This window comes from Megascapheus bottae, chromosome 16 (assembly GCF_031878675.1).
Source record: "Megascapheus bottae isolate mThoBot1 chromosome 16, mThoBot2.hap1, whole genome shotgun sequence".
NCBI classification, from domain to species: domain Eukaryota; kingdom Metazoa; phylum Chordata; class Mammalia; order Rodentia; family Geomyidae; genus Megascapheus; species Megascapheus bottae.
In genome coordinates, this window is record NC_143524.1 from 31816635 (window position 1) to 31842079 (window position 25445).

Sequence of the window (25445 nt, forward strand, 5' to 3'; positions counted from 1 at the left end):
CACTCTACCACTTGGCCAAACTCTTGGCCAGGAATTTGTCTCTTATTGGTATATTTCTATGTAGAGTCATAGTGAAAGAAGAAATCTAGCTACTATTTGATTAAATTCTGCCTTACTAAATATATCAGAATATTCTTCTAGCTTGACCATCAGGACCCATCAGAGTTATCATTTGATTCCTAATATATTTTTTAAATCCAAAATATAGTTGAAAGCCTATACATTGTATAGACTTAATTTGTATTTTTTTCCAAAGGGAGCTGAATTTTATCAATAGGTGAAAAATTCCCTCATGTTTTAGAACTAGGTTTATTTTTCATATTCCCACCTGTTACATTGGTTAGTTTAAAAAAAAGCCTTACATTTTTCTTTATTATGTATTACATTATTTCACAAACCTTTTAACTGAGTAAAACTTCCCTAATATCTGTAGGCAAATTTTGACTTATTTTACAATTTTTATTTTGATATCCAAGTTAATTCTATTTAAAAGGTGAAGAGGAAGAGATTATGTATAGATGAAGTAAACGTTTTCTTTTTCATTTTTAGACTGCAGCAGCCTTTGTGATGTTTCCTGTTCAGACAATAACAACAGTTGACTCCTGTATTGTACAGTTAGATTATTTGGATGGGAGACTGCTTGTATCTTCACTTACTCGATCTTTCTTGTGTGACACTGAGAGGTATACTGACCAGCCATGAGTCATTAGATATGTAGAATTTTAGGGACTGAATTTTATAGCCCACACTTCCTCAATTAATTATATAGATATTAAAAAGGAACCAGTTAATTGCAAGCTGATCTTCAGAAGCAGAGAGGAAATATAGGAAATTGAAATAGTTCAATGGACAACTAAGACAAGTATTTAATGAATCCTATCATGAGGCTTAATGTAAGTAAGTACCAGGAGTGAAAGCCAGAGGCCTGTTTCAATATGGAGAATCACTAAGGCTTCCTTGGTTTCTGTTGTTATTTTGAAAAATTGTCTTATACTTGATAGAATTGTCCTAAAGGGTAGATTTGGTGAGGAATTATTCTGAGTTTTGTGAATCTTACGGATATTTCACCAAAAACTCAAGGGTAGAACTATAGGTGCATTGAATGCACAAGAGTTCATTAGAGGTAGTGATTAAGTACTAGAACCAAATAGGAAACAACTTGAAATGAGTATATTGTATCACTGTGTCAGTGTTCCTCAGCTATTTTCATTACCTTGAAATTTTTACTGGACATTTTTTTCCCCTCCACTGGCCCTGGCTAGTTTATTTCTCAGGATAATCTCATCTTGAAAACCTGTTAGGGAAATACTGACATAGTCAACAGTTTAAATTATTTAGTATATTACTAAATGCCAAGGAAGTGAACATTTCAGGTGGTATTATCATGGATAGGTTGACTTATAGGCTTATTGATTGTTTATACTTTGTCAGCAATCATACTTCCTTTTTCCCCCCCCTCCCTGGGAATTAGAGAAAAGTTTTGGAGAATTGGAAACAAAGAAAGAGATGGAGAATATGGAGCTTGTTTCTTCCCTGGAAGATGTTCTGGGAACCAGCAACCTCTGATATATTGTGCTCGCCCTGGCTCTAGGATGTGGGAGGTGAACTTTGATGGGGATGTTATGAGTACCCATCAGTTCAAGAAACTCCTCTCATTGCCACCTCTCCCTGTGATTACTCCCAGGTAATGATGTGCGTGGCTGGTTGGGAGGGTTTGAGAACTTTACATAGAGGGGTTAAGTTAAAGTCTCTTATAATCTGTATATGTTAAAGATTTTATTATGCCTTTTTAAGAGTAGATTTTCACTTTTCAGTGCAGATGTGGGGCTGGAGTTTGAACTCAGGGCTTTGAATTTGCTGGGCTAACACTTTTTTATTTGAGGTGTACCTCCAACCCAGCTTTTAGCTGGTTATTTTGGAGATAGATTCTAATGAACTCTTTTTGCTCAAGCTAACCTCAAACCATAATTCTCAAGCTCTCAGCTCCCTGAAGTAGTTAGGCATGAGCAATCAATGCCCAGCTTAGAATTTTGTTTGTTTGTTTTGGCCAGTCCTGGGGCTTTAACTCAGGGCCTGAGCACTGTCCTTGGCCTTTCTCAAGGCTAGAGCTCTACCACTTGAACCACAGCACCACTTCTGGCTTTTTCTATGTATGTGGTATGGAGGAATCTCACCTGGGTCTTTGTGCATGCTAGGCAAGCACTCTACCACTAGACCAAACTCCTGGTCCTCAACTTAGAATTCTTATCAATAATTGCAGTAGGGACTGGGAGTGTGGCCTAGTAGTAGAATGCTTGCCTAGCATGCACAAAGCCCTGGATTTGATTCCTTGGTACCACATACACAGAGAAAGCCAGAAGTAATCCTGTGACTTAAGTGGCAAAGCAGTAGCTTTGAGCAAAATGTGCCCAAGTACAGTGCCTAGGTCCTGAGTTCAAGCTCCAGGACTGGAAAACAAACTACTACAGTAAACTCTCAAGTCAATTATCTTTCTTATGCTTAAAGTGAATTGAGTCAGGACAGATGCAATTAGGCTTTTGAATTTGCTTTAGAGGTGAGCTTGTCCTTTTAAGAAAAAAATAATTGTACACTATGATTAAATCATTAGAGATATGTTTCTCTTCTAGATCAGAACCTCAATATGATCATATGGTTGGATCCACTCAGTCTTTGTCTTTCCCTAAACTCTTGCATTTTAGGTAAGTTTCTCCAGTGGGATTTTCTCTCTTGTTCAGAGGTCATCTAAGTGAGTGCTGTGTTAATTTATTTTTTTTTCTTGTTGATGCTGAGACTCAAATTATTTTTGGACAGTTAGGAAAAGACTATTGTTACATGAAGTTTTTCTTATGTAAGAGAAATGAGGCCTGTGAATGTAGCTTTAGTGGTAGATTGCCTAGCATGCATGAAGCCCTGGGTTTTATTCCTCAGTACCACATAAACAGAAAAAGCAGGAAGTGATACTGTGGCTCAAGTGATAGAATACCAGCCTTGAACAAAAGAAGCTCAGGGACAGTGCCCAGGCCCTGAATACAAGCCCCAGGACTGGCAGCTAAACAAGAAAAAAACAAAAAGAGAGAGAGAGAGGAAGAGAAATGAAAATATCATTTTCAAACCAATTAGAGAGTTTATAACTGTCAGGGAACATTTGACAGTTTAGAACTGTTAGCTACAGGCACTCATTTTCTTATAACCTTACCCATCTTACCCACCCATAGGGGTTCTAGACTGGAATCAGCCAAGAGATGTGCTGTTATTAGCAAACAGGTACAAAAAGTAGTAACTTGTTTGGAAACAAGTAGAATTTGTTTGGAAGCTCAGTGAAATTTCATCTCTGCCTTTTAGGTGCTGGGACAAGAACTTTGAATGAATAGCTCAAGACAGACTCATCCATATTCCAGTTTCATAGTTTGTCTAGCTGTCTAGTTGTTTTAGGAACAAAGTCTGTAATAACACAGAGTGCCACCATACTGCCTGGCTTGCCAATTTTTTTTGTCAGTCATGGACTTGAACTCTGGGCCTAGGCACTGTCTCCAAGCTCTTCAACTTAAGGCTAGCCTTCTACCACTTGAGCCACAGTGCCACTATGACTTGCCAATTCTTACACATAGTTTTACAAGGATAGAGGTGCCAGGTATGATTTCAATCTATATGCTTGATCTCCACTTACTTAATCTTCTTTATGCTAGTTAAAAAGTTTTTTTTCTTTTTTTAACATTTTTTATTTTTTATTTTTACTTTTTGCCAATCCTGGGGCTTGAACTCAGGACCTGGGCACTGTCCTTGGACATGCCCTAGGCTAGTGCTCTACTACTTGAGCCACAGCACCACTTCTGGCTTTTTCTGTGTTTGTGGTCCCAAGGAATTGAACCCAGGACTTCATGTATGCTAGGCAAGCACTCTTCCACTAGGCCACACTCTTGGCCCCTAATTATATTCTTTTAAAAGGTCTTTTTAACTGGTCTTAAAAATACAACATATAGCCGGGCAAGGTGCCTCACGCCTGTAATCCTAGCTAATCAGGAGGCTGAGATCTGAGTATCAAGGTTCAAAGCCAGCACAGGCACAAAAGAACCTGAGAATCTTCTCTCCAGTTAACCTCTAGAAAATGGGGCTTGGCTCAAGAGTAGGATAAGCTGAAAAGCTCAGGGACAATGCCCAAGCCCAGAGGTAGGGCGGTAGCTCAAGGATAGTGCCCAGGCTGATTTCAAACCCCATGACCTACAAAAAAAATACGTGTGTGTGTGTGTGTGTGTGTGTGTGTGTGTGTGTGTCTGTGTGTGTGTGTAACATAGATCATATATTCTTTTTATATAACATAATGGAAAATAACACTGTTATATATAATATATGTTACATATAAAATATATATATTATATAATGTATGTAACATGTTATCCTAATTCATAATAAATGATATATAATATATAGTTACATATTATGTATATACTATAGAAGAAAAAATGTTAACTGCTCCTATGAGTATGGATAAATGAATTTTCCATGTACATATCACACATATAGCAAAGTAAAGTGGATTATAAACATTGCAACATTTTAAAAATCATAATTCATCCTGGAAAATGACTGGATAAAGAAAGGCATGTATTTGTTCATATCTTCATAAACCATATCAAAACTCTTCGTCTATTAGCAGTCTTTTTTCATGTCTTTTATCATAGTATGAAATTATATATTCATATGCATTTATGTTTATTTTATTGCTAAACAGTAAATTCCATAAGTGCTGTATACTCTCAGTGCTTAGTCTTGTAGCTGGCCTGTGACCAATACTTAATAAATAGTTGTTGAGGCCGGGAGTTTGGCCTAGTGGTTAAAGTGCTTGCCTAGCATGCATGAAGACCCGTGTTCGATTCCTCGGTACCACATACATAGAAAAAAGCTGGAAGTGGTGCTGAGGCTCAAGTGGTAGAGCTCTAGCCTTGAGAAAGTCCAAGGACAGTGCTCAGGCCCTGAGCTCAAGCCCAGGACTGGCAAAAAAAAAAAAAAAAAATAGTTGTTGAGTGTGATGTGATTAAGTGAGGTGGTAACTTAAGGTGATACTGTGGTCTAGCTATTTATTAAAAACCGTACTCTTCTTTGGGAGTATGGTTGGCCCTCCTGGTAGAGGAATTACTTTGAAGTTGATTTCAAGCTTTCATTAGTATCAAAACAGGTAAGGGAAATTATAAGAGAATGAAATATTATGGCTGTAATTATGTAATTGTCAGAAGTCTAACAGTTTGTATGCTGTATATAGGATAACAGGAGGAGAGAGAGTTTCTGTGGGCAATGGTAAAGGATTTCAGAGGAAAGTCGAACTTGGATAATTTTGTAAGAAGGGCAATATGCTGATAAAATTAAGATTGGGCCGAGGAGTTTGGCCTGGTGGTAAAGTGCTTGTCTAGTATGCACGAAGACCCAGGTTCGAGTCCTTAGTACCACCTACATAGAAAAGCTGGAGGTGGTGCTGTGGCCTAATCGGTAGAATATTAGCCTTGAGAAAGCCCCACGACAGTGCTCAGGCCCTGAATTTATGCCCCAGGACTGGCAAAAAATTAAAAAAAATAATTAAGATTAGAATGTCAGTGGGTTTGTGACGTAAATGAGGGAGGTAAATTCTGTGAAGTATAGAGCAGAATCTAGATTTTAGAGCTAGAGCATCCCTGGTAAAACTTCTGACTTATGCTTTTATGTTAATGATCTTAGGCATGTTATTTCATTTCTCTGTGTTTCAAGGTGTTTGTTTGTTTGTTTAATAAGGATAGCACGTCCACCTTGATGGGCTACAAAGTTAGATAATATAGGTAGATTCCTTAAAAGTGCTCCTGGCAAATAGTTGACCAAATGTTCTCAACCTTTTATCGCCTACACATAACTTACGGCAGTCAGAATATTGTCCTTCCTATGATTGGCTCTAAGATGTTTTTTTTTTTTAAGATTTTATTAACATTGAGTTTTTTCCATCATATTTCGAGTGTCAAGTTTAACAAATAAGTATTCAAGAATGGGATCTCTATATGCAATTACTGGCACATAAATTTAAGAACATTAAAATTAAGCTGAGAATTTGTATGTCATAGATACATATTGATCTATATAACATTATGTCTATAGAGTATATATACCATCATAGATTTTTATGTATACATAGTTATATTTATATCTTCAAAATCATGTCAATGACCTTGAGTACCTGAGTATTGAGTCATCGCTCTTGTATTGATTGAATCTAATATTCACATATCAAGGAGAGCATACACCTTTTCCTTTGGTCTTGGCTTATCTCATTCAACTCTAGCTTCATCAACTTCCCAGTGAATGCCATTATTTTATCTCTAAGATGTTACTGTTTTGATTAAACCCTTGTCATATCAAATTTGGGAAGCTTAACTAATTTAATAAATGTTAGCTAAGTGATCCATACACTTTTTTTTTTTTTTTTGTGAGTCATGGAGCTTGAACTTGGCCTGGGTGCTGTCCCTGAGCTTTTCAGCTCAAGGCTCCAGCCCTACCCTTGAGCCAAGCCCCACTTCCCGTTTTTTAGAGGTTGTTTTTTAGAGGTTAATTGGAGATAAGATTCTCAGGTCCTTTCTTGCACAGCTGACTTTGAACCTTGATCCTCAGATCTCAGTCTCCTGAATAGCTAGGATTACAGGCACGAGCTATCTAGAGCTATCCAGGCCAGCTAGCCATACACTTTTCTTTTAGCATCATTTTATTTATTTTACTGCACTATTTCAGATGGAAAGGAATGGTTAAGACTTGATTACCTTGTATTTTCTTTCTTTCATTTTATCTTGCAGTGAGCATTGTGTACTGACTTGGACAGAAAAAGGGATTTATATTTTTATTCCTCAGAATGTTCAAGTTCTTCTTTGGAGTGAAGTCAAAGGTAATTATATTTTTCTCTTATAATTTTTTATCTCATAATTGCTGGTGAAGCTTAATTAGTATAGGAGGATTCACTTACATTGTAGGAAATTGAAAATGCAGGAACCATAAGAAAATCAACTTCTGTATCCTTTCAATTACAAACAGAACTGTAGGAAACATGGCTTTTTTCTTTTTTCTTTTGGCAGTCCTGGGCTCAGGACCTAAGCACTGTCTTTATGCTTTCTCAAGGGTAGCACTGTACCACTTGAGCCACAGCACCATTTCTGTATGTGGCACTGAGGAATCGAACCCAGGGCTTTGTGCATGCTAGGCAAGCACTTTACCATTAGGCCACACTCTGGGCCTGGAAATACAGCTTTTTAACGTTATTTTATTTTATTTTAAGCATTGCTGTTAGATTGTTAATTGACTTTGTGAGTATTTTCAAACTTTGTGAAAAGGAGGAGAAAAGAAAGAATTTCCTACTGGTTTTCTCAATATAGATTTCTTCTTCTTCTTTTTTTTTTTTTGCCAGTCCTGGGCTTTGAACTCAGGGCCTAAGCATTGTCCTTGGACTTTATCAAGGCTAGAGCTCTACCACTTGAGCCACAGTACCCTTCTGGCTTTTTTTCTATGTATGTGGTACCAAGGAATTGAACCCGGGTCTTTGTGCATGCTAGGCAAGCACTCTACCACTAGGCTAAACTCCCAGCCCATAGATTTCTTGTAGATTAAATTCTTTAACTATGTCACTTGAAAACTAGATTGTTAATTGCCTTCAAGATATTCTGCCTAAGCCAAGCTTGTTTGTGGGTTCTTAGTAATTGGGAGGCCAAAGCAGGAGAACTGCAGGTTCTGGGACAGCCTGTACTATATAACAATATATTATCTCAGAGAACAAACAGAAAAACTAGTATCAAAAGAAGATGTTCTACCAAAACAGATACTTTCAAGACAGATACTTCCTGATGAATTATTTGTTGATTTACATATTAGTTAAATTCTATTCATTTAGCATCAAATTATAAATCTCAGAAACATTGGATGGAGCCCCTAATGAGGATTACTCTCTTTTATACTCACAATTCCTTTTCACAGGAATTGCATTATAAGCATCGAATTCTAGACCAGAGAGATACGGTTCATTCTCCATCTTTTTTTTTTTTTGGCCAGTCCTGGGCTTAAGCTCAGGGCCTGAGCACTGTCCTTGGATTTTTCTCAAAGCTAGAACTCTACCACTTGAGCCTCAACACCAATTCTGGCTTTTTCTAAGTATGTGGTACCAAGGAATCGAACCTGGGTCTTCGTGCATGCTAGGCAAGCACTCTACCACTAGGCCAAACTCCCGGCCCCTCATTCTCCATCTTTTATTCCTGATCTTTTTAGAATAGCGCCTAAAAAATAAGAGGTTCTCATGAAATACAAGGGTGAAAGTGGGAATGAAATTCAGTCAAGCCTTATATGAGAATTTATTAGAATAGTTTCAGCCCTTGCAAAGAGTTGTTTGATTAATATCCTGTATGTTCATCTCTATTTTTTTATTTTAATTTTTTTTGTAGATATTCAGGATGTAGCTGTCTGCAAGAATGAGCTATTCTGTTTGCACCACAATGGGAAGGTCTCACATCTCTCCCTGTTGTCTGTCGAGCGCTGTGTGGAACGTCTGCTGAGGAGGGGCCTATGGGACCTGGCTGCACGCACGTGCTGTCTTTTCCAAAATTCTATCATCACCAGCAGAGTGAGTCATAACTTACCTAAACATGTTCCTCATGGATTAGTAAAACCATTCTAGCTTGTATTGCAACATGTTTATTTTTTATTTTTTTTTATTTTTTTGTCAGTTGGGCTTGAACTCTGGGCCTGGGTGCTGTCCCTGAGCTCTTCAGCTCAAGGCCTACTGCCTTACCTGGGAGCCACTTCACATTTTCTAGTGGTTAATTGGAGATAAGAGTCTCAGGCCTTTAGTGCCTGGGCTGGCTTTGAACTGCAATCCTCATATCTCAGCCTCCTGAGCAGCTAGGATTATAGGTATGAGCCACCAGGCCTGGCTACAAAGTTGTTTTATCTTGTTGTTGTTGTTTTTTTTTAATTTATGTTTTGGCATGTTTGTTGTACTTGGAGTTTTTAACTCAAGGTCTCATACTGTGGAGACAATGCTTAGCCACATCTCCAGCCTTGTTTTTCATGGGTTGTTTTTAGGATAGGGTCTTATTTCTTCTCAGGTAATCATCACACATGCTCTTCATCACACATGCTTTTAGGATTCCTGACATTTCTGGGATCACAGGTTCATGCCACCATGTCTGGGCTGCCTCGGCTAGCCTAACACTATGATCGATCTTTCTTACTTTCTTTCTTTCTTTTTTTTTTTTTTTTTTTTTGGCCAGTCCCAGGGCTTGAACTCAGGACCTGAGCACTGTCCTTGGACTTTCTCAAGGCTAGAGCTCTACCACTTGAGCCATAGTACCACTTCCGACTTTTTCTATGTATGTGGTACTGAGGAATTGAACCCTGGTCTTCCTGCATGCTAGGTAAGCACTCTTAGCACTAGGCCAAACTCCCAGCTGCTTTTTTTTTTTTTTTTTGCCAATGCTGGTGGCTTGAGGTCAGAGCCTGGGCACTGTGCTTGGGCACTTTTTGCTCAAGGCTATCATGTTCTGCCACTTGAGCCACAGCACCACTTCCATTTTTTTCTGGGTATGTGGTATCAAGGAATTGAACTCAGGGCTTTGTGCATGCTAGGTGAGCACTCTACCACTAAGCTATACTCCTGATCCCACTATGATCCTTTCAATCTCAGCTTCCCATGTAGCTTGATGTGACTGATACATGCCACTGTATCCAACTATGTATTGAGAACTGGTTTTTCAAACTTTTCTGTCCAGGTTGGCCTTGAACCACAATCCTCCTGTTATCATCCTGACAGGTAGTTAGGATTATAGACACGAACCACTGCTATTCAACTTAGCCCTACTCCCGATATTTATTATCTTATTAGTCCTGCTATATGAGTGAGGTTTAGGAATAAATCCCAGTGTAGATACATCTAAAGGTGAGAAAGAGGGTAGTAAGGAGTTTATACTTAGGGTTTTTAAGACAATACCAAATTTACTCACAAATTCATTTGAATTTTAGAGCATGTATGCTTTTAAGGGGTTGGTTGTATAGATGATAGCCTAAGAGCTAAATTCTTAATTCTTAAGAGAATTCTTATTAAATCTTTTGATAGTTTAACTTTTTAGAGCACCTGTGAAGGTTTTTAAATTTTATTTTCATTATTATTATTATTTTGTACATGTACTGGAGTTTTGATTCTGACCTTCACTCTTGCTTGGCTCTTTTACTCATGGCTGGCACTTTAACACTAAAGCCATGTCTCCATTCCAGCATTTGGCTGGTTGGTTGTTTTGGACATAGAGTTTTGAGGACTTTTCTATTGGAGCTGATTCTCCATTCCAGCATTTGGCTGGTTGGTTGTTTTGGACATAGAGTCTTGAGGACTTTTCTATTTGAGCTGATTTCAAACCACAGTCCTCACATCTCAGTCTCCTGAGTAGCCAGGATTACAAGTATGAGCCACTGGTACCCAGCTTGTGAAGATTTATTAACTGTTAGACTTCTTTCAACATTTTGGACATTTTAATATGGATTTAGTTTCAGACATTAAGCTCCTACTATTTTTTTTCTTACTCTTTAATTAGGCAAGAAAAACTTTGACTATAGATAAATTGGAACATTTGAAATCTCAGCTGGATCTTGCAACCTGTAGTGATCTAATTTCTCAATTAGAGGAATTGATCTTAAAATGTGAACCTTTGGATTCAGCTTGCAGCAGTAGAAGAAGCTCCATTTCATCACATGTAAGTATTCTTTGTTTGTTTTTTTCTAGTCGTGGGATTTGAACTCTGGGTTGGGTGCTGACTCTTGAGCTCTCCAGCTAAAGGCTACTGCCCTGTCCCTTGAGCTACAGCGCCACTTCGTTTTCTGGTAGTTAATTGGGGATAAGAGTCTCACAAACTTTAGTGCCTGGGGTGGCTTTAAACTGTGATCCTCAGATCTCAGATTCCTGAATAGCTAGTATTACATGTGTGAACCACCTTGCCTGGCTAGTTTGCTTTCTTTCCTTTTTTCTCCTCCTCCTCCTCCTCCTCCTCCTCCTCCTCCTTCTTTTTTCTTCAGTCTGGGGCTTGAGCTCTGGGCCTGAGCACTGTCCTTGTGCTTTCCTCAAGACTAGTGCTCTACCACTTGAGCCACAGCACCATTTCCGGCATTTTTCTATGTATGTGGTACTGAGGAATCGAATCCCGGTCTTTGTGCATGCTAGGCAAGCACTCTACCACTAGGCCAAACTCCCAGTCCCCTGGCTAGTATTCTTTCTGTTGGTTTTTTTTTTCTTCATTTTTTCTTTCCATACTGGGGCTTGAACTCAGAACCTCATGCTTGCTTGGCTTGCTTACTTGACTGGTACCATACCACTTGAGCCATGCTTCCAGCCCAACTTTTGCTAGTAATTTTGCAGATGGAGTATTACAGACTTTTCTACTTGGATTGGCTTGTAACCAAGATCTGGATCTCAACATCCTGAGTAGCTGTGATTATAGTGTGAGCCACTACCTCCTACCTGTAGTCTTACTTTAAAAAAGTTTTTGTTATAGAGTAAGATTGTTTCACCTTAGACTATATTTATATATCTCTAGGACCTCAAATCTTGTTTTTCTTCCCATATAGTACATTTACAAAAAAAAAAAAAAAACAGAAAACAGTGTGTTAGTTCGCTTTCACCCTGACAAAATACCTGAGAGAGGGCCGGGAGTTTGGCCTAGTGGTTAAAGTGCTTGCCTAGCATGCATGAGGACCCGGGTTCGATTCCTCGGTACCACATACATAGAAAAAAGCCGGAAGTGGTGCCGAGGCTCAAGTGGTAGAGCTCTATCTAGCCTTGAGAAAGTCCAAGGACAGTGCTCAGGCCCTGAGCTCAAGCCCAGGACTGGCAAAAAAAAAAAAAAAAATACCTGAGAGACAATTTATAAGGAAGAAAGGCTTATTTGGGCTTACGATTTCAGAAGGATCAACTATGGCTCTCTGAGAGCCTTGGTTTGGGCCTTTGGCAAGGTAGAACATCATAGTGGAGCAAACTGCTCACCTCACAACAACCAGAAAGCAAAAGAGATAGGAAGGGGCTTGGGTCCAAAATATGCTCCTGAAGGATACACTTTCAGTGACCTAACCTCCCTCATCTAAGGGCCTCCATCTAAAGGTTTCAATCCCTCCAAATAGTGCCATAGGTTAAGGGACACAGTCTTCAACACATAGGCTTTTGGGGGATATTCAAGACCCAAACTATAGAAGAGGGATTTTCCAGGTTTTGAGCAACTGTTTGAAATTTAGATGTTTCTTGAAGTTACATTTCATTTGGTCAGTGTTTATTATTTCCTATTCCCATGTGCGCCTTAAATAGCCTCCAGCATAAATTAGTTTGCTCTTACATGATAATAGACACTCCATGTCAATTAAGTTTCATTGCAACTCAGAGTTGACCTCATGATTCCCCCTTCCTAATGCCATGCTCTCTGAAGACAAGCTACAGAAATACTATGATACCATTAGCATATTTGAGACTCCTGGTTTCCAGGTGCCTAAACATTTTTCACCCATTTGTTCTAATAAGCCATAATCATGTTACTGACTTGGCACTTTAGTGTGTTGGTATTTCTTGGAAAAGGTACATTGTACTTTAAAGGATAATATTACTTTGATTATTTTGGGAATTCTTTTTAATTTTAGGAAAGTTTTAGCATCTTGGACTCTGGTATTTATCGAATCATTAGTAGTAGAAGAGGTAGTCAGTCAGATGAAGACACTTGCTCCCTTCACAGCCAAAGCTTCTCAGAAGACGAGAGACTTAAAGAATTCAGTGCACATCAGGAGGAGGACCAGCCGGATCAAGGTTGTGGCCCACATGGAAATGAAGGTGATGAATGTGTCTTTTGTTGGCTTCTGGTGGTGAGAAGCAGTTATTTTCTGCAGGTTCTTAATGCCAGCATTGTCTTGTGGATAGAGTTTCTGTGAAACGTGAAAAATTTTTAGCAAATTGATAGGCTTTCCATCCAGACTTGTAGGTCTATTTGCCATTATAAGGGTGGGGGCCTTATGTTTAGTTTTTCCTTTTTTGGGGAGGGGGGTCATGGCACTTGAACTCTGGCCTGGGTGCTGTGCCTGAGCTCTTTAGCTCAAGGCTACCGCCCTACCCTTGAGCCCCACTTCCCAGTTTCTAATGATTAATTGGAGAGAAAAGTCTCTTGGCTTTGTATTGCCTGGGCTGGCTTTGAACCTCGATCCTCAGATCTTAGCCTCCTGAGTAGCTAGGATTACAAATATGAGCCATTGCCCTGCTTTTTTTTTTTTTTTTTTTTTCCTTTTTGCTAGTCCTAGGGCTTGAGCGCTTCTTTTGCTCAAGGCTAGCATCCTCCCACTTCCAGCAGCACAGCCATTTTTGTTTATGTGATACTGAGGAATCAAACCCAGGGCTTCATGCATGCTAGTCATGCACTCTACCACTAAGCTACATTCCAAGTCCTTTTTTTTTTTAACCTTACGTTTTGACTGATGTTTATAAAGTACTTTAATTTTGTTTTGTTTTTTTTTTGTTGTTGTTTGCCAGTCCTGGGCTTGAGCTCAGGGCCTGAGCACTTTCCTTGGACTTTCTCAAGGCTAGAGCTCTACCACTTGAGCCTCAGCACCAATTTCGGCTTTTTGCTATGTATGTGGGGTACCGAGGAATCGAACCCGAGTCTTCGTGCATGCTAGGCAAGCACTCTACCACTAGGCCAAACTCCCGGCCCCAAGTACTTTAATTTTGATCTTATCAAAATGCTGGAGAGGTTAAGGAAGAAAATTATTAACCAAAAGAACAAAAAAGATTTTATCCTTACTAACCAAATTATTTTCCATCAGGCATTGAAAAATTGCTCCAGTTTTGGGGGCCATTGACTTCTCTTTTCAATGTTCCAGTATTCCTGTGACTGCACTGTTGAGAAGAAATTAATAGAGATTGTAAACTTCCTTTTTGACTTGGGGATTCAGAGTTAGTAGGCAAATGAAGGTACCTGCCTAAGTGTTTTACGTGGACCATCCCATGCCTTTTGTAAACCTATGTTCACGCTCATTTGTATTTGGGTCAGTTGTGATTTTGGTATTGAATACTTTCATTTCCTTTGGTTTATTCATTTCAGAATTCCTTTAAAGTTCAGAAACTTCCATGTAGTAATTTTTTGTCTCCCACTTCATTCTATTCATTAGATAATGTTTCTCATGGTCCAGTGACGTTTGAGACAGATAAGAATGAAACATTTCTTCCCTTCGGCATTCCGTTATCATTTCGTTCTCCATCTCCTCTAGTGTCTCTTCAGGCTGTCAAAGAAAGGTAAACAAACCAGTTAGTCTTGACATTTTATTCCATTTCTGGTTTTACTTCTGTTATCAACATTAGGTGCTTTGTGGTGAGAATGGAAAGATATTTTAAATGAGAAGAAAAAAGCCTTGAGTTATTTCTTCTTATAGCCTGTTAAATTGAAGCTGTTGACTTCTCATTTCAAACCTCAGGGAGCTGAGCTTTTCCCTTTGAGTAACCAAGTGTGTAAGTGGTAAGTGCAGCACACCACTCACAGACAAAAAGACATTTAAATATTTATTTTTTCTTAACCAGTAGTGGAACTGTTTCCTTTTATTATTTTATTTATTTATTTTTGCCAGTCCTGTGGTTTGAACTCAGGGCCCGGGCACTGGCCTTGGGCTTTCTCAAGGCTAATGCTCTACCATTTGAGCCACAATACCATTTGCAGCTTTTTCTGTGTATGTGGTACCAAGGAATTGAACCCAGGGCTTCATGCATGCTAGGCAAGCACTATACCACTAGGCCCAGCTCTCCGCCCTGTTTCCTTGTGTAAATTAGTCATTTTTTAATCCTTTCTCAGTTTCGGGTGAATTGGAGATTTTTCAGAATTCTTTGTACTTGCTCAGTGGAATTAGTACTGGCATTTAAGTGTGAGAGAGGAAACTTTATGTAGCTACTTAAATCTTATCAGTACCTTACTAGATACAGTTTTTAAGTTGGTCTAGAAGGGTATATTGTGAGTAGTTGGGAGCTAAGTTTCATGAAAAAATTCTTAGTTATTCTGTTGTTAGGCATGATGATTGCATGACTTAATTTGCCCAAATCGATGGGAACATTACAGACACAGCAGTTAGAGATTTCTTCTTTAGCATGAATCATTGTTCTCAGAACATTTTCTTAAGCCAAGTGAGTTACTGTATTATAAGTGTATGGGCCTTGTGTGAACTATGTCTTTGATTACAGAAGTTCCTATTATTATTATTACATGGCTTACACCTGTAATCTTAGCTACTCAGAATACTGAGATCTAAGAATCACAGTTTAAAGCCCAGGCAGGCAAGTCCATAAGACTCTTTGTTTTTGTTTTGTCAGAGGTGGGACTTGAACTCTGGGCCTGGGAATTGTCCCTGAGCTCTTTAGCTCAAGGCTACCACTGTACCCCTTGAGGAGCTACAGCGCTATATAATTGGAGATAAGAGCCTCTTAGACTTTAGTGCCTGGGTAGGCTTTGAACTGCGATCCTCTAGATCCTCAGATCTCCATCTCTTGTCTCCCAGTAGCTAGGATTATAGGTGTGAGCCACTTGCCTGGCCTATAACACTTTTTTTGTTGTTATTTTCGGTCTTGGGGCTTGAACTCTGGGCCTAGATGCTGTTCCTGAGCTCTTCAGTTCCAGACTACTGCCCTACCCAAGAGCCTCGAGGGCCTGGGCATTGTTCCTGAGCTCTTTAGCTCAAGGTTACCACCCTACCCCAGGAGCCACAGCCTCACTTCCCATTTTCTAGTGATTAATTGGAAATAAGAATCTCACAGACTTTTTAGTGACCAAGTGTGAGATATTGCATCCAGAGGCTCATAAGACTCTTACCTTCAGTTAACTACCGAAGAGATAGAAGTATAGCTATGGCTCAAGATAGAGTTTAAAGCCTTGAGCAAAAACCTCAGGAATAGCAAACAGGCCCTGAGTTCAAGCCCCAGGTCTGGTACACACACACACACAAAAAAAAAAAAAATCAACAAAAACACTCTTTAGATTTTCCTTTAAGCCCAAACTGTCTTCCTAGAAGTCAGGTACTAAAATTTTTATTCTTGGCAATAATTCTTATTCACATTTGTAATTTTTGGTATTTGCTTTCAGTGTTTCTAGCTTTGTACGTAAAACTACTGAGAAGATTGGCACCCTTCACGCAAGCCCAGAGCATAGAGAGGTACTGGGGCCCACAGAGGAGGATCAATCATGTGTCCAGGAAGTAAACTCAGTTGCCTGCCCACAGGAGAAAGATACTGAGTAAGCTCTTACTTGTTAACCTGTATAAGTGCTAGAGGATCTGTCAGTTGAAAGAAAGCCACAGACTGAGACTGTCCTGCTGAAGAAAGCATATGGATAGCCTATTCATTGAAGACTGTTATGTAGCTGTGAATTCCACTGTTAAATTTTTTTTTTTTTTTTTTTTTTTTTTTTTTTTTTTTTTTAGCTCACATGCGTTGTCTCACGTCTGTAATCCTAGCTACTCAGGCTGAGATCTGAGGATCAAGGTTCAAAGCCAGCCTGGGCACAAAAGGACCGGGGACTCTTACTCCAGTTAACCTCTAAAAGAGGGGATGGAGGGCTTGGCTCCAGGGTAGGGAGGTAGCCCTGAGCTGTAGAGCTCAGGGACACCGCCCAGAGCCCCACCCCCCCAATTTTTTTTTTTTTTTTTTTAGCCTAGTACTTCAATCTTTCTCCTATGCTAGACCCCTTCCTTTCTTGTAATTTCATCAAATTTCTGGGATGTCAGTTGTTTTAGAAAAAAGCAGGATGATTACAGTATTGGACCTTTGCTTCTAATTGGCCTAGAACTGAGTAAGTCATTAATGCTGTGAAGCTTGACAGAGCTAGGTTGTTGCTATTGCTTGGTGAATCAAAAAAGGAAGTGTTTCATAAAGGTAATTTGAGAAAGAAAAAAGGAACTCTTTCAGCAATGTGTCCTGAAGTACAAATACTTGTCACATAGTAAGAGTATATAGATATTTGTCTGGAAATCTTGGATCTCTTCTAACTCTTGTATTATTTAATTTTTCATACTTTTCTAGGGAGACAAAAGAAATAACTAGCCAACCATCAGAAGACAGGTTCCAAGAGCTCACATCAGCCACAGCAGAAGCAATGTGAGTGTGAACAGAATTTTATAGCAAATGGGGGTCCTTTTTAGATCTCATCAGTCATGCTACCAAGGTGTTCTTGTTTGCCATTGAAATTCAAGAATTAGTAACATACTGCACGCAGTGTTCTCTGTTGTATTGTTTTGTTGACATACTTGTTACTTAAGAGTTTAAAAAGTTACATATCAGATGAACTTGTTTTTTTGTTGTTGTTTTTTTCAGTGATGGGGCTTAAACTTTGGGCCTGGGCACTATCCCTGAGCTCTTCTGTTCAAGGCTACCGCCTTACCCCTTGAGGAACCACAGTGCCACTTTTGGTTTTCTAGTGGTTAGTTAGAGATCGGAATGTGATTGTCTTTAGTGCCTGGGCTGGCTTTGAACCTTGATCCTCAGATCTTAGCCTCTGAGTTTCTAGGATTACAGGTGTGAGCCACTGCACCCAGCTTAAAGGAACTTGTTTTTATCAGTAAAATTCCTCTAACATGTAATAATACATTTTTTAAAAGTATATGAAATCTAAATTTCATGCTTACTTATTTCACATAGGACCAAGCTATTGGACCCTCTTGTTTTATTTGAACCGAAGTCTCTGAGAATGGTTTTACAAGAGTGGCTTTTACACTTAGAAAAAACATTTGCTGTGAAAGACTTTGCAGGCATTTCATATACTGGCAGTTTACTTGTGGAATTGAACCAGGATGTACTACTGCTTTGTGAGTCACAAAAGGGAAGAGAAGATGAAGATAATGAAGAAGAAAAAAGGGCCTGCTTAAGTGTTGAAGAAACTGTTTGTCAAGTAGAATGTGAGTCTGTAAGTAGTCTCAGGGAGCCGCTGGATGACATTTTTCGAGTATGTGCTCCATGTGACATCCCAAACAGCCTCCAAAAGGATCTCGCTGAATTGACGACGTTGTGTTTGGAACTGAACGTACTGAGTTCTACCGCGAAAAGCCCAGATGAACGTGCGGGCCATGCATTGCAGCAGTGCTCTCCTGAAGTTTTGGCTTGCCAATTCCTAAAGACATATTTTTTCCTCCTGGACTTGAAAAGGGCAAAGGAGAGTATCAAACTTAGTTACCCTAATAGCCCTTATGTTTGGAATACTTTTATTGAAGGTTTGAAAGGTAATGATCAGTTTGTCTTATCAAAGGTGGATATTAAAGTAGAGAGAAGTAACATTTTGGAGCTTCAGGGTTTTTTAAAAAAAGGAAAATTGCCCCTGGTCAGCTCCCTACTCTGTTTTCTACTCATTTAAATTTAGTGTTTCTTCAAACCTTGGTTTAACTTGCTACTACTCTAGTATAAGGAATTCGTTTCATTTTTCTTACACATTCAGAAAATGATACAGCAGTACTGGAGCACTTGGGGTTAAAGTAAGAAATATGAAAATGAACCTATGAAAGCAAGAAAATCTCCTTATGTAATTTACTAACAGAAAATATATACCATTTATTGAATATGCTACATGCCATATAACATTTCAGATATCATTGCATCCTTATAAAACTCAGAGCACACAAGGCTCTTCTATTTTGTAGATGAGGAAACTGATTATTAGTTGCATAGGCTAAATTGCTTTCATAAATATCTCATAGTGTAGTAACTCAGATATAGTAGGCATGTTTTTCTTGTTCATATAATAGTTCAGGATGGTGTTCTAAGTCAATGAGCAACTCTCTTCCATGTGGTAGAATTTCAAGCTCTTTCTGTTATTTAAGCTTCATACTTGCTTACAGTTTGTGATTAAAGGTGTCCTGTTGTGTTCAAGGGAAGGCACCAGAACATGCTCTTTGATCTAGCTGGCCTAGTCTTTCCCTCTCCCTCTTTCTCTGCCCACATTCTTTTTTCTTTTGGTCAGTCATGGGGCTTGAACTCTGGGCCTGGGCACTGTCCCTGAGCTCTTCAGCTCAAGGCTAGCACTCTACCACTTGAGCCATACTGCCGCTTCTGGTTTTCTGGCAGTTAATTGGATATAAGAGTCTCAGGGAGAGCCAGGAGTTTGGCATAGTGGTAGAGTGCTTGCCAAGCATGCATGAAGACCCAGGTTCGATTCCTCAGTACCACATACAAAGAAAAAAGCCAGAAGTGGTGCTGAGGCTAAAGTGGTAGAGTGCTAGCCTAAAGAAGTCCAAGGACAGTGCTCAGGCCCTGAGCCCAAGCCCAGGACTGGCAAAAAAAAAAAAAAAAAGGGAAAACAAGACGTGGGTCTTAGCTCAAGGGTAGGGCGGTAGCCTTGAGCTGAAGAGCTCAGGAACAGCGCCCAGGCCTAGTTTAAGCCCCATGACCCACAAAAAACCAAACAACCCCCCTCCAAAAAAAAAATCACAGGGACTTTCCTGCCTGGCCTATCTTTGAACTGTGATCCTCAGATCTCAACCTGAGCCACTGGCACCCAGCTTCTGCCCACATTCTTTGGGTGAGAATTCTTTCCCATAGTGCTACGTAATGTGCCAAGGAAACTGGAAAATGAAACCTGTTCATGTGTCCAGTAGGAAGAGATTAGGATTACAAGTTAGAGGACAGCCTAGACTATATATCTTAAAACAACAAAGAAATGACCAATAAAAAACAAATGCTTAGCAAACAGAGGACCTATATACCACAACAAGTACATGAGTAATGGACACTGAATGAGTATGTTCATATCTTGAATATTTGCACAGAAAAGTGAAGGCAAAGGCTGTGGTTTATCTTTCAGAAATGGCGAGTTCTAATTCTACATATATGGAGATGGGAGAAGGAGACCTACCAACAAGATTAAAGTTGTTAGAAGCCTCGGTTCCTTTTGATAGTCCTCTGTTGATTGCTTATGCTACCTGGTATGTTTTTCTGAATGTTATTTATAACAATGAAATCACAAGCATTTTCTTGTGTCTTAGCCTCCACAGTTTTACTAATTTGCAAATTGGACAGCTTCATGCTGTTATATTTTCATTTATAGTGAGTATTTAATGTAGCCCTGGTTATGTGATTTTACTGAAGTTGATCATCAATGTGTTCTGTTTTCAAACGCAGCTTGTATGAGAAGTTTGGGGAATCTGCCCTGAGATCCTTAGTCAGGTTCTATCCATCCATTTTGCCTTCAGATATCATGAAGCTTTGTCATCAGCATCCTGTTCAGTTTTTGGCCTATTTAGACAGTTTGGTGAAATCAAGGCCTGAAGATCAGAGGTGAGAAAGAGTACATTTGCTCTTTTCCTTTCGATAGGACACTGTTCTCTTTACTTAGCAGCTATCCCATTTTTCTCATTAACTACCACAGAGTTGAGTCATCTACTGTAGATTTGGGGAATAGGAATCTTCTGCCATTCTTCCATATTTCACAACACATACCACAAAGTATTATAGTTTTAGCCACCGTATTGGCTCACATCTATAATCCTAGCTACTTAGGAGGCTGAGATCTGATGATCGAGGTTCAAAGCCAGCCTGGTCACTAAAGTCTGTGAGACTCTCTTATCTCCAGTTAACCACCAGAAAAAAAGCTGGAAGTGGTGCTGTTGTTCAAGGGGTTGAGCAGTATCCTTGAGCTGAAGAGCTCAGGGACTGTGTCTAGGCCCAGAGTTCAAGTCCCATGACCACCAACAACAACAACAAAATCATACTTCTTTATATCCCCCTACCCCCTTTCCAATTCCAAGATCATCAGTGTAAAATAAAATCCTTGATTCAGTGGTGAGGTTAAAAAAGAGAAGCTTCTGGGCTGGAAGTTTGGCCTAGTGGTAGAGTGTTTGTCTAGCCCACATGTAGACCCAGGTTTGAGTCCTTGGTAACATACACAGAAAAAGCCGGCAGTGATGCTGTGGCTCAAGGGGTAGAGTGCTAGCCTTGAGAAAGCCCAAGGACAACACTCAGGCCCTGAATTCAAGCCCCAGGACTGATAAAAAAACAAACAAATAGAAATAGCTTCTTGTTGTTTATGCAGTGAGGGGATCTGCTGCCGCCTCTCCATTGACATACCCTAGCTTTTTGTGGCTTGACTCCAGTTCCATTGCTTTGCTTATGTCTTCAGATTGTTTTCCAGTCATCTCTGTAGCTATAAACTCTCATTTGCTTATTAGACTGACAACTTCCTTCCTTCTTTTTTTCATTTGGTCATTGCATTCTTGCCATGCTATCATTTATCCATTATTTTTGCTTTTTAGCCCTTGGACCTTTTCCTTATTATCTTAAGGCTCAGCTATTCCTTTAGAAGACTTACATTTCCACCAGCATTTCAAGACATTTTGTAATAGAAGAGTTTTCAAGTTATTTCATCTGTTGTATTCCCATTGATTCCTTCATATTTTCTTCATGCCCCCTTACTGTTTCTTCTCATAAAACTTGGTGAATTTTTTCCTCCCCAACCTTCTCTCAGGTCATCTTTTCTTGAGTCTCTTCTACAACCGGAATCTTTAAGATTGGATTGGTTGCTTTTGGCGGTGTCCCATGATGCTCCACCCAGCACAAGCACTATGGATAATGAAGGACATCCCAGGTACGGAAGGATTGTCAATACATTTCTAGATATGACCTCATAAAGATTCTGAACTTGTTTGTTAAATGTGACATCTGAAATATGATGCAGAAATCAGTGTTAATACAATCTTTCAATAAGAAAAATATTCTTCATATGTAATTTGCAGAAATTAAACACTGATAATTATATCAAATATATTCCTTAGTTTTCCTCCAGGGAAGATTTTATTATAGTCCTTAAAAATTCTATCTTATTTGTACATATAAGTGATAGGATTATAGGCTTTTTTTCCCCCTTTCCTTTTGGATTCTAGGATTGCACCTGGGCCTCCTGCATGCTAAGTAAGCACTCAGATACCAAGCCACAGTCCTATCCCTGAATTTGTTTTTTTGTTTGTTTAGTTTTTTTTTAAATAAACACATTACAGGAAAAGTTACTGTTTTTAATTTTTCAAAAGCCAAGAATAAATGTTGGAAAAATAGAATAATAGATGAAATTAAACTGTAGTCTTGGCAGTCAGATGACTAATAAACTCTCTGGTTTACTGATACTTTTTTCTTTCACAGGCCTCATTCACACTTACTTTCCTGGGGTTATAGCCAACTGATTCTTCATCTAGTGAAACTTCCTGCAGATTTTACAACCAAAGAGAAGATGACTGACATCTGCAAGTCTTGTGGGTAAGTGAGGATTTCTACAGATGCTGAAGTTAATATCAGAATCATTTCAGTGGATAATGTTTTGGTAAAAGGCCTGAAATTATTTCCTTCATTACTTAAGAATTCCATTCGCATTCTCTTCTTGAATACTTATTTATTAAACATGATATAAAAATCAATGTTAATAAAATCTATATTAAAAAAAAGAAAATTGTTCACTAGGTATGAAAAGAAAAAGGGAAAGCCAAAAGAAAAAAAAACAGTCAAAAGGAGAAAAAGAATTGTACAAAACTGGGACAAACTTAATTCTGGTTAGTTATATTTGTAATTAAAATTATAGGTAATTTTATGCCTTTCAGACATTTTTCTCATTTTTTATACTATTTTTTAAATATATAAATATTATTAAATAAAAAATACCGAATTAATGTTTTCTGTGTAAAATAATGGTAAAATACTGAACCAAATCTGGCCCCTATTCCCAAAGTCCACAGGGCTATCATTCAGGCTAACTTTAATAGTGTGGTGAACACATTTTTCCCTAGCTGTTTCACCTGTAAACATTTCTTCAAGAGAAAGAAAATGTATGCCTTGCACATGAAAGTTCAAGATAGCTTTATGTGTAACAGCTCATGCTGAAATGAACCAAAATATGTAACATCTAATTAGGTAAAATGTGGAGTTCATTCTTACATTTTAAAAATCAATAAAATGAAGAAATAGACTCTCAAAAACATCATGCCTCTGCTGAGATAATAAAGCCAGGGGCCTTGCATATCTTCTGTCATTTGTTGAAATTCTTCAATAGAGAACAGAAATATGAATAGGGGTTGTCTGGGCTTGGAGCTTGAATAGGGAAGGGACATTGAAGAAGCTTTCTGGTGTGATTAAAATGTTTTCTATCTAATTGAATGAACAACATTTGGAATAGGACATGCACAGGTGTATGTATTTGTGCGAGCTCATCACATGTAACATGTATTATTTGAACATTCTAAACAAATGTAAATAAATTCCACCTTAGTAAAAAAAGGAAGAATTCCATATGCTAAAGGAAAAAGGACTGTTTGACAATAGATGACTTTGCCTTTTATTTTTGTACATGTATTAGAGACAGCATCTGGCTAGTTCTTCATTCCCTCTGCTCAGTTGCTAGCCCCATTTCTCAAGCATGTAGAAGTATTTCATTAAGCACTAGCACTGGATTATGTAGTATCAGTTACAATAAAAGATTTCTAAGAAGGGAGAGATGGAAATCTCCTCAGTAAGGAGTCAGGGCCTGATGAGTAAAGCAGCTCTGCAAAGAGGGATTGTGGGTCCAGTGAGAGGAACAGTAATCAAGTTGTTGTTTTTTGCTTGGTGATGTCTTATGATGTCACCTAGCTTCTGATTTTTCAGGGACCTTTGTCTTTCTTTTTCCTCATTTTTGTTTAATTCATACAGTGACAAGCACTTGATATATGTTGTTATTGGATAAGGAAGGGTAGGACTAGGAAGTGGTGGATGGATGGATGATAAGTCATGAGGGACTTTGAAAGCTGCTTAGAAGAATTTAGTTGTCAGGCCGGGAGTTTAGCCTGGTAGTAGAGTGTTTGCCTAGTGGGCACAAGGACCCACGTTCAATTCCTCGGTACCACATATGTAGAAAAAAGCCAGAAATGGTGCTGTGGCTCAAGTGGCAGAGTTCTTCTATCCTTGAGAAAGCCCAAGGACAGTGCCGAGGCCCTGAGTTCAAGGCCCAAGACTGGCAAAAAAAAAAAAAAAAGAATTTAAGAATTTAGTTGTCAGGACAGACCCATTTGGACTTTTTGGTACAAAGATTTCTTTTTTTTTTTTTTTTTTCAGTCCTGGGCTTGGGCTCAGGGCTTGAGCACTGTCCTTGGACTTTCTCAAGGCTAGAGCTCTACCACTTGAGCCTCAGCACCACTTCCGGCTTTTTGCTATGTATGTGGGGTGCTGAGGAATTGAACCCGGGTCTTCGTGCATGCTAGGCAAGCACTCTACCACTAGGCCAAACTCCCAGCCCCGAGGTGCAAAGATTCTTAATGGAACTAGAACTTCCTGGAGATCATTTCTGGGATCATACATGAAGAAGGCTGGAAGGAAAGCCTCTAGGAAGCTGTTGTGTTAATTCAAGGTGGATGGTTAGTAGGCTAGAAAAGCACATCCAAGGGACATTTTGAAGGAAAATGAGTGAAACTTGTTAATACAGCAAATGAAGGCATGAGCCACTGCACCCAGCTTGAGTATGCTATTTTTTTATTGAAGCGTAAAGTTGTAGAATGCCAGCTTTGTGCTGAAGAGCTCAGGGACAGTGCCCAGGCCCCGAATTCAAGCCCTATGACCAACCAAAAAAAAAAGCAAACCTGACTTTGAAATTGTATTTACTTTTTTTTTTTTTTTTTTTTTTGCTAGTCTTGGGCCTTGAACTCAGGCTTGGGCACTGCCCTTGGGCTCTTGGACTTTCTCAAGGCTAGAGCTCTACCTCTTGAGCCACCATTTCTCACTTTTTTCTATGTATGTGGCACCAAGGAATCGAACCTGGGTCTTTGTGCATGCTAGGCAAGCACTCTACCACTAGGCTAAACTCCTGGTCCTATATTTACTTTTTTGTATTGTATTGTATTTTGTATTTTATTTTCTCTGGGCCAGAGTGCTCTCCCTGAGCTCTTCAGCTCAAGGCTATCACCCTATCCCTTGAGCCACAGTACCACTTCCTGGTTTTTGGTGGTTAATTGGAGATAAAAGTCTCATTGACTTTAATACTTTAGTGCCTGGCTGGCTTTGAACCTTGATCCTCAGATCTCTGCCGCCTGAGTAGCTAGGATTATAGATGTGAGCCACCGCGACTGGCTGTATTTACTTTTAGTTAAATAAATAGCCACACGTGGCTAGTGTCTACTGTGTGAGATAGTGTGCTTCTGGGTAAATTCACTGCCTCTTAATAACTTCTTCAATTTGATCTCTTCAAAGTTTCTGGCCTGGATATCTTACGCTCTGTTTGGAGCTGGAAAGGCGAAGAGAAGCCTTCACCAACATTGTGTATCTGAATGATATGAGCCTGATGGAAGGGGACAATGGTGTGTAAATCTCTGTTGGTTATTATTCATTAGAGTATTTTACAAGTCTCTATGCTTTTGAGTAAAGAAATTTGGTGAACATTTCAAGAATCATATATATATTATTCTAGTTGTCTAAT

The 25445-nt window shown here is 39.1% G+C and overlaps 1 protein-coding gene across 2 annotated transcripts in view; it reads left to right on the plus strand.

The window, feature by feature from the left end:
• The window catches only part of Hps5 (HPS5 biogenesis of lysosomal organelles complex 2 subunit 2), a 35628-nt gene that overhangs the window by 7128 nt on the left and 3055 nt on the right, over positions 1 to 25445 (plus strand). The window contains exons 6-21 of one of the 2 annotated variants that reach the window (XM_090348028.1): positions 550 to 683; positions 1472 to 1684; positions 2628 to 2699; positions 6804 to 6892; positions 8433 to 8611; positions 10575 to 10733; positions 12658 to 12844; positions 14173 to 14296; positions 16125 to 16274; positions 17060 to 17134; positions 17675 to 18252; positions 19827 to 19947; positions 20144 to 20299; positions 21486 to 21605; positions 22154 to 22267; positions 25220 to 25326. In XM_090348028.1, the coding sequence (XP_090204154.1) occupies positions 550 to 683; positions 1472 to 1684; positions 2628 to 2699; positions 6804 to 6892; positions 8433 to 8611; positions 10575 to 10733; positions 12658 to 12844; positions 14173 to 14296; positions 16125 to 16274; positions 17060 to 17134; positions 17675 to 18252; positions 19827 to 19947; positions 20144 to 20299; positions 21486 to 21605; positions 22154 to 22267; positions 25220 to 25326 (2578 nt within the window). The remainder of the gene's footprint in view (positions 1 to 549; positions 684 to 1471; positions 1685 to 2627; positions 2700 to 6803; positions 6893 to 8432; positions 8612 to 10574; positions 10734 to 12657; positions 12845 to 14172; positions 14297 to 16124; positions 16275 to 17059; positions 17135 to 17674; positions 18253 to 19826; positions 19948 to 20143; positions 20300 to 21485; positions 21606 to 22153; positions 22268 to 25219; positions 25327 to 25445) is intronic. The other variant, XM_090348029.1, reaches the window with a different exon arrangement.